Source organism: Zingiber officinale, chromosome 8B (assembly GCF_018446385.1).
Source record: "Zingiber officinale cultivar Zhangliang chromosome 8B, Zo_v1.1, whole genome shotgun sequence".
NCBI lineage: Eukaryota > Viridiplantae > Streptophyta > Magnoliopsida > Zingiberales > Zingiberaceae > Zingiber > Zingiber officinale.
Genome location: NC_056001.1, coordinates 94,698,778 through 94,706,882, shown reverse-complemented (window position 1 = coordinate 94,706,882; position 8,105 = coordinate 94,698,778). Strand labels below are relative to the sequence as shown.

The 8,105-nt window shown below is 54.9% G+C and overlaps 1 protein-coding gene across 1 annotated transcript; it reads right to left on the bottom strand.

Moving 5' to 3' along the window:
* Positions 1–787: 787 nt before the first annotated feature.
* Positions 788–3,437, bottom strand: LOC122014052. The gene is made up of 5 exons (XM_042570245.1): positions 3,134–3,437; positions 2,768–2,878; positions 1,886–2,700; positions 1,558–1,798; positions 788–1,410 (listed from the first exon to the last, which is right to left on the bottom strand). Exons 1-5 carry the CDS (start codon positions 3,435–3,437, stop codon positions 788–790), a joined length of 2,094 nt encoding a protein of 697 aa, XP_042426179.1.
* Between the last annotated feature and the right edge of the window lie 4,668 nt (positions 3,438–8,105).

The following is an 8,105-nucleotide window of genomic DNA, read 5'->3' as shown; positions in this document are numbered from 1 at the left end:
AACAGGGATTTCATAAGTGTACCGTAGGTCATCCCAATCTAACTCGGCGAAGTTCGAAACGCCTGGAAAATGCTCCGCCAACAGAGAGACCCAGGAAGGAGAGGCCATGGCAGAAGATAGCCCCTTAGAGGGTGGAGAGGACAACCGCAAAGAAGCGCCGAAGGGGAAGGGACTGATCGCTGCAGGGTTTCAGAGGAAATTAGTCGGCGACAGCGACGTTTGAGTGCCCTACTGTGATGGTGAAAGAAAGAGTCAGATGATACTTATAGGTATGGTGGGCGGAGGACAGTTTCGTAAGTTAACAATGGACGGTAGATGCCAGGTCTGGAGTAGACGAGGAACGCTCTGTGATGAGCTTCGAGAAGATAGCCAAGGGCATTAAGGGAAGGACAAGGGCTCGATATACGAGGCGCCCCCTAGGAAATTATTTCAAACAGGACAAAAGTGTACGGAGGGGTCACCAGAAGGCGGATAAGTCAAATCAGCGAGCCGCACGGACACGCGAGGTAGCCTTTGGCCCAGGCCGGCTCAGTAGAAGGGCAGCGATGGGGGGAGAAGCCACGTAGCGAAGGAAAGTAGACAAGGGAAATCTGATCATCATAGCTCGGCCGAAACCAACGAACAACTGCCCAAAGAAAACAAACTACAAGTACGCTGGGGAGGCGGGGTGTCGGATCGCAGGGGAAATCGGAGATAAGCAGGCCGAGGTCAGTACGATTACACAAATACCACCAAAGAAGAGCCGGTAGCAATGCATCAAAAAGCAAGCGGCATAACATAGTTCTAGTTACACTACATTCGGAGAAGGAGGAGACAGGTTATCAGGAGCCGACCGAGGGGAAGCCGGGTCGGCTGGTTCAGCAGGAGGAGGGGCAAGGGCTTCAGAAGCTTCGGGGATGGTGGCAGGAAGATCCTGGGGAGACACCTCTACGGGGGTTGAAGCGGCAGCAGGAGGAGGAGCAGCCTGGAAGAAGAGCCCGTCATCCGCCTCGAAGGAGGGGAATGTGTCCTGCGGCAATTCCCGGGCCAGGCGAGCAGTATCCAAGAAAGTGGCGGGGGGCGCTGCGCGCAAATAACCTTGCTCGAAGGCTTGTCTCACCCCGCCAGCAGCCCCGTAACTCAGCAGCACGACCATCCAGCGCCCCAGCTTCTGAAGGAAAAAGGAAGAACGAACATAGGCCAAGCGGTAGGCCTTCAGCCGCCCAAGCTCTCCCGCCAGGTACTCTGCCATGGCGTCCTTGTCCTGGGTAGCCTCCGCGCGAGCTGCAGCCAGGTCACTCTGGCCCTGAGACACTGCCTCCTGGGCCCGTGAAAGCTCCGCCTGCAAAGATTGAAGCTGGGCCTGGCAAGCTTCCCACTGAGCTCGCAGGGTGGTTTCCCGACCCACAGCAGCATTGGCCACGGTTTGGGCTTCAGCCAACCCCGTTTATAGGAGATCCCAACCTTGCTTCAGCAGGGCCAATTCCCTAGACTGGGCAAGCAACTCTGCATCTCGGTTTTTCAGTTCAGAGGTCGCCGCTTGACGGCGTTCCACTTCAGAGGCCAGAGAGGACTCACTCGCCTTTAAGGCCGCCTCCAATGCCCGCAGTTTGTTGAATGCGGCGTCAGAAAGGGCCCGGGCGGAGGCCGCTGATTCCCCGGCGGCATGCAGAGAGGAGTCCAGGCCTTTCAGGGAGGGCTCAGAAGGAGCTGTGGAAGATGAAGGGGGTTCTAGTTCCCGGAGACGGGCCTTGAGTGCCACATTCTCCCGTTCTAGCTCGGTCGCTCGTTGGACTACGCTCAGACTCGCCGAGCAGGTCTGCAAGTGCCCATAGGAGGGGGAAAGAAGGTTATGGAAACACACACACACGCCCAGAAGAAGGAAAGAAGGGAAGAAGGGACTCACCGCGACCAGAGAACAAGCAACCTGATCGAGCTCTTCCAGAGGGTATTCACTTTCCCAGAACTGTCGATGAGCCGATTGCCAGGAGTTGGCCAAGGCCCCGTGGAAGTCAATCCTACCAAAAAAAGGTGATGAGGTAGCAGCCGGCACGTTCGCCGGGTCAGTCGCCGAAGGAAGCCTCCAGAGGGCCCTAAAGGCCCAGTCCGGGGAGGGCGGTTCAGAAATAGGCACGGCCGAGCTCGTTGGTATCAGAGGGGAGGAGGCTGGAGGAGTCAACGAATCCAGGGGTTGGCCACCAGAAGGTGAAGGTAGGGCAGGTAGCACGCTCTGGAGTGGCGCCGTAGTAAGTCGGTCTGACGGCGGGCCTGCCACCTCCAGGTCATAGGCCTGTTCCTGGCCCAAACTTGTCTCCTGAGCCGAGCTCGTGCCCGAAGACTTGGAGGGGGAAGAAAGAACCACCACGCGTTGGCGCTGTGAAGGTGGAGGAGAAGTGGCGGTGACCGGGGCCGTCCGTTTGCTATTGCGCGTCACACGCAGCCGCAGAGTAGGACGGAGAGGGGGAGCCTGTCTAGTGGGAGAAGAAGCAGTCGCAGGTTGATCGGAGGTGTGGGACAATGCTGGGTCTGCAGCGCTGGGAGAAGGTAACACTGCGAGCGGCGGGGCAATCACAACATCAGAGGTCGGGGGTACTGGAAGTTGAGGATCGAAGGCAGCAGCTGGATCAGAAGGTAGGCCTGGTGTCAGCTCCTGATGCAGGGCTTCCAGGACAGCAACTGCGGGCGTCTCTTGGCAGGCGAAGGAACGGAGGATAGCAGCCGCTACAAGAATAAAAGAGAAAAGGCACCTCAGTTAGCGAAGAGCGGCGTGCAAGAATAGACAGCTTACCAAAGGGAGCTCCGATTTCTGCAGGGACGGGACTAAGACCGAAGGTGTATAAAATACCTTCCAGCATCAACACAGACAAGCGAACAAGAACACCGGTCAACTTGTCCGCAGCTGCAAAGTAGGCAGATTCATGAACATGTGGGGGGAAAGCCGAAGCCAGGAGGGGGTGCCACTGAGAAGACCCGGCCAAGGGGGAAGGCGGTTTAAGAAAGAAAAAGCAGGACCTCCAACCCTTATTGGAAGAAGGTAGGCCGTCAAAGAACTTAAAGCCCAGCTTGGCCTGAACGTTGAATATCCCCGCCTCGGCTCGCCGGAAAGAATAGAAGTGCTGGAATAGGTGAGGCGTCAAGGAAATTCGATAGATACGGCATAAGATGACGGTTCCACAGATAGCTCGAAATACATTGGGAGCAAACTGGGAGACGCCGATGCCGCAATATTGGCACAAGTCTGAAATAAAGGGGTGCAAAGGAAAGCGAAGACCGCCCATAATCTGATCTCTAAAGACAGTGATACAGCCTTCAGGAGGAGACGAAGGATGTTCATTGGGTGATGGGAGTCGAAGCTCATATGAGGAATCCAATTGCAGAAGGGATTGTAATACCGACAGGTCACGGTGGTCCAAATCCGAAAGATAGCATGAATACCAGGGGAGGTCCTTACCATCCATCGTCGCGAGGAAGAAGCAAGCAAGAAGGTTGGAGGCGAGAAGGATCACAGGCCAGGAACTATCAGAAGGGCAGAGGGGTCGCGAGCTCAGGCCGGAAGATGACAAGTTGCACTAACAAGGACGAGCACGAAGGAGGAGAGGAGGAGAACGAAGCGTTGGAAAGAAAGCGGCAGATGACCTTTAAGGTTTATAAAGCCGCCTAAGAAGCATCGAGAATCGGGCCGAGTATCTTTTTGGGTAACCCGCCCCGCGCCGTCTAAAGGGAAGTAAGCACGGAGGTGTGCGAAAAAGGTATGGAAACTGACGTCAGGAAGCGTAGACCATAAATGCAACGGACAGGTGTCAGCATAAGAATAAACCTATTAAAGATAGGCGCGGCGGGGTAATCATGACAAGGTGTGGCTCTAAAAAAGAGGCATCCCTCGGTAAGGTCGAGCGGGAGATTTTATAGAGCTGCAAGGGCCAGGCACTCCAGTAGGGGTCGCGCAGGGAACAGGGCTGATCAGCGGAGGTTAGGAAGGCACGGGTTGGCAGTCAGGGGAGCTGCTTACTCGGAGTAGCTAGGCAAGCATCTCGGTGGAGACAGCCCCAGGCCGGTTCGTTAACCACACCAACATGCAAAGGCACGCGAAGCTCCCACAAGCTAGAAGAGCGTTGCGTGCCCAGGGCCGAATAAGGTTCATGTTCCCTCTCTCCCGCCCACATCCTATACTATGCATGATATGCTTGCAGGAAGACGAGGGATGCGGCAGAACGAGCGCAAAACTGACGAATAATGCCCAGCCCGGTAGAAGTAATTAAGGCGGTTCAGATGAGGCAGATGGAGGCTGAAGAGAGCATCACATCTGTGCTACTAGCGAGGAGGGTCCAGCAGGTCTCGGACCAGCGCCATCGCCACCGGTCTCGGACCGGAGTATCATTACTGGTCTCCCATCGCCACCGGTCTCGGACCGGAGTATCATTAGGTCAGCTGACCATCGCCATATCTCCCCCGTCTTGGGCCACGCCATCACCACCGGTCTCGGACCGGAGTATCCAGACTCTCGCCCCAGTGCGAGTTATAAGTGAGCTCTGCTCTCACGCCCAACGACCTTTTTTAGGTCGGCTCCCATGCGAGAATTAAAAGTGAGCCTCGTGCTCACGCCCAACGACCTTTCAAGTCGGTAGTCCCAGACTCTCGCCCCAGTGTGAGTTATAAGTGAGCTCGCTCACGCCCAACGACCTTTTAGGTCGGCTCCCATGCAGAATTAAAGTGAGCCCGTGCTCACGCCCAACGACCTTTAGGTCGGTAGTCCCAGACTCGCCCGGTGTGAGTTATAAGTGAGCTCGCTCACGCCCAACGACCTTTTAGGTCGGCTCCCATGCGAAATTAAAAGTGAGCCCGTGCTCATGCCCAACGCACCTTTAGGTCAGAGTCCCGCACTCGCCTCAAAGACGAGTTATAAGTGAGCTCGCTCTCACGCCCAACGACCTTTTAGGTCGGCCCATGCGAGAATTAAAAGTGAGCCCGTGCTCACGCCCAACCACCTTTAGGTCGGTGTCCCGAACTCTCCGGTCAAGTTATAAGTGAGCTCTACTCTCACGCCCAACGACCTTTCAGGTCGGCTCCCATGCGAGAATTAAAAGTGAGCCTCGTGCTCACGCCCAACGACCTTTTTAGGTCGGTAGTCCCAGACTCTCGCCTCAGTGCGAGTTATAAGTGAGCTCTGCTCTCACGCCCACCGACCCTTTAGGTCGGCTCCCATGCGAGAATTAAAAGTGAGCCCTGCTCACGCCCAACGACCTTTTAGGTCGGTAGTCCCACCTCTCAGGTCGAAGTTATAAGTGAGCTCTGCTCACGCCCAACGACCTTTTAGGTCGGCCCCATGCGAATTTAAAGTGAGCCCCGTGCTCACGCCCAACGACCTTTAGGTCGGTAGTCCTGCACTCGCCCGGCGAAGTTATAAGTGAGCTCGCTCACGCCCAACGACCTTTTAGGTCGGCCCCATGAGAATTAAAAGTGAGCCTCGTGCTCACGCCCAACGACCTTCGTGTCGTGACCTCTCAGGTCGAAGTTATAAGTGAGCTTTGTCCTCACGCCCAACGACCTTTTTAGGTCGGCTCCCATGCGAGAATCAAAAGTGAGCTCTGTCTTCACGACCAACGACCTTTCAGGTCGGCCCCATGCGGGAATCAAAAATCAGCCCCTCTTTGAAAATCATAAGCGAGCTCGGTGCCTATGCCTAACTACCTTTCTGAGAGATGTGCCTCACCTTGAGCCGAGCGTTTTCCATAATCAGGTCAGCTACATCTGGTTTTACTTTACGTAAATTTCAAACATGCAGCCAATACGCAGGGCAAGGGATGCGGAGCGCCATCTACCCTACTCCTACAGCGCCAATATTAACTACGAAATCAGGTTTTGCACGTTCATCACAGTTGCAATTTTTAAGCACTACATTGACTTTATTATCCAAAATACATGCATGAAAAGAAATCATGAAGCGACTCTAGGCTCTTACACAAGGGCCAATCTCTAAAAAAAATGTTTGCTAGATGAAAATTGAGCAGGAGAAACTGGGCCAAAAGGGGACGGATCTACAAGCGTAGCAGCGCAGTTCAGCAAGGGAGGGATACAGCCAAGGCCACAGGCAGAAACGCCTCCTGACAAAGGAGCCACCGCGATAACTATTCCCCAGGCCAGCTTTGACTCGGGGAAAAGATGGGCCCTGGGGAATGAGCACTTCCGCGTGAAGACCTGTCAGGAGATTCAGGCGCGCTCACGGCCCGGGCCAGCTCCACGTGAAGGGAGTCGATGACTGTTTGTTGCCGGGCGAGCGTGTCTAGTTTGTCCTCAAGAACCACACGGAGAAGAAATAACTCTGTCTCATGCTCCCGTTGCAAACGGTCTTGGCGGCTAATTTGGTGCTGCAGATCAAACTGGTATTCGTCTTTCATCGCCTTTTCTGCATGCACGCGAGATTTTGTAAGACGATACAGGGTGTCCATATCATGCAAGGCAGCCAGCAGACGAGCTCGATCCCTGGACAGGCGCTCCAGTTCGCGTTCTTTCTCGGCAAGTTGCGAGGTGAGCTGATCTATCCGCATTTGGGAAGGTAGTTGATCAGCTTCGTCAAAGGAAGGAGAATGCATCTCGGGGGAAAGAAGCAGGTAAAGCGCGGGTGAGCAGGAGATAGTAGGGAAGCAGGAATGAAGAAGGATAGAGCGAAGAAGTGACCGTGAGGCTCTTTATAAAGAAGGCGGGTGGCCAAGTCAAAGCAAAGGCATGGGCGCGACACCCCAAGCGACTGGCGACGTAATGAAGGAGGCATGGTATCCCAAGCAACGCGACACAAAAGCTGATGCGTGACGCTGGAAGCAGGGTGCACAGAGATATGCTGAGATCATAGAGATACGCTGAGGTGGATACACAGAGATCTGCTGAAATCACAAAGATAGGCCGAAGTCACAGAAATGTGCAGAGGTCTAGTCAGTCAGACTGTCGTCCTCCTTCGACTAGACTTGTGGGGGAGGCTTGTGATACGGTTAGTGATGGAGGGGCCCAAGAGGAAAGGATTAGAAAAGTCCAGGCTATGTGGCGGTCAAAAGTCACGAGGAGGTGGCGGTCAATAGTCATGGCGACTTGGCGGTCAAAAAGGCAGGCTGACAAGGCAGTCAGGGCTCAGCATAGGCAGAAGCGGGTTGGGATCGGCAGAGCTGAGCGGAGTCAGCTCGATCCACAGACCTGCGATTGAGGGCCAGGAAGTACAAAGCGCAGGATGCAAGTCGGGATCGGCAGAGCTAAGCAGAGGCCAAGAACTGGAATATAGGCCAATGGGTCGGAAGCGGCAGAGCTGATCAGAAGCAGAGTGCCAGGAAGTACAAAGCGCAGGATGCAAGTCGGTATCGGCAGAGCTAAGCAGAGGCCAAGAACTGGAAGTATAGGCCAATGGGTCGGAAGCGGCAGAGCTGATCAGAAGCAGCCCGAGCTACAGACCTGCGGTTGAGGGCCAGGAAGTACAAAGCGCAGGATGCAAGTCGGGATCGGCAGAGCTAAGCAGAGGCCAAGAACTGGAAGTATAGGCCAATGGGTCGGAAGCGGCAGAGCTGATCAGAAGCAGCCCGAGCTACAGACCTTCGGTTGAGGGCCAGGAAGTACAAAGCGCAGGATGCAAGCCGGGATCGACAGAGCTAAGCAGAGGCCAAGAACTAGAAGTATAGGCCAATGGGTCGGAAGCGGCAGAGTGGAGAATCTCAACGGGCCGTCAGGGGTAATCATTACATACCAACGATGCGGGCGAAGACGAAGGTTCCTGAAACGAAAAGATGCCCTCATAGCCAGTAGTGGCCTGCCAGCTGTCCCTCACTACAGGACAAAACCCAAGTGCGAAGGCGGAGGTTCCTAAATAGAAAGATGCTTTCACAACAAATAGCAGCGCGACAGGTGTCCAGGACTAGAGGACAAAGTCGGGCGTCTAACGTTTTCTAACAGGGGGGCAGGTTCTAGCAGGAGGACGCATAAAAGGGGAGAAATCCCTCGTACGTAGGTACGCGCACACACTCCCTCGTCACTTTTTTCCACAACTGTTTTCCTTTTCTCCTTCTGTCTGCTTTTTTCTGGGGAAAAAGGACCTGACTTGAGCGTCGGAGGGCCTGATCCGGGGACTTTTTCCCTGGGTTTTGGTCTCT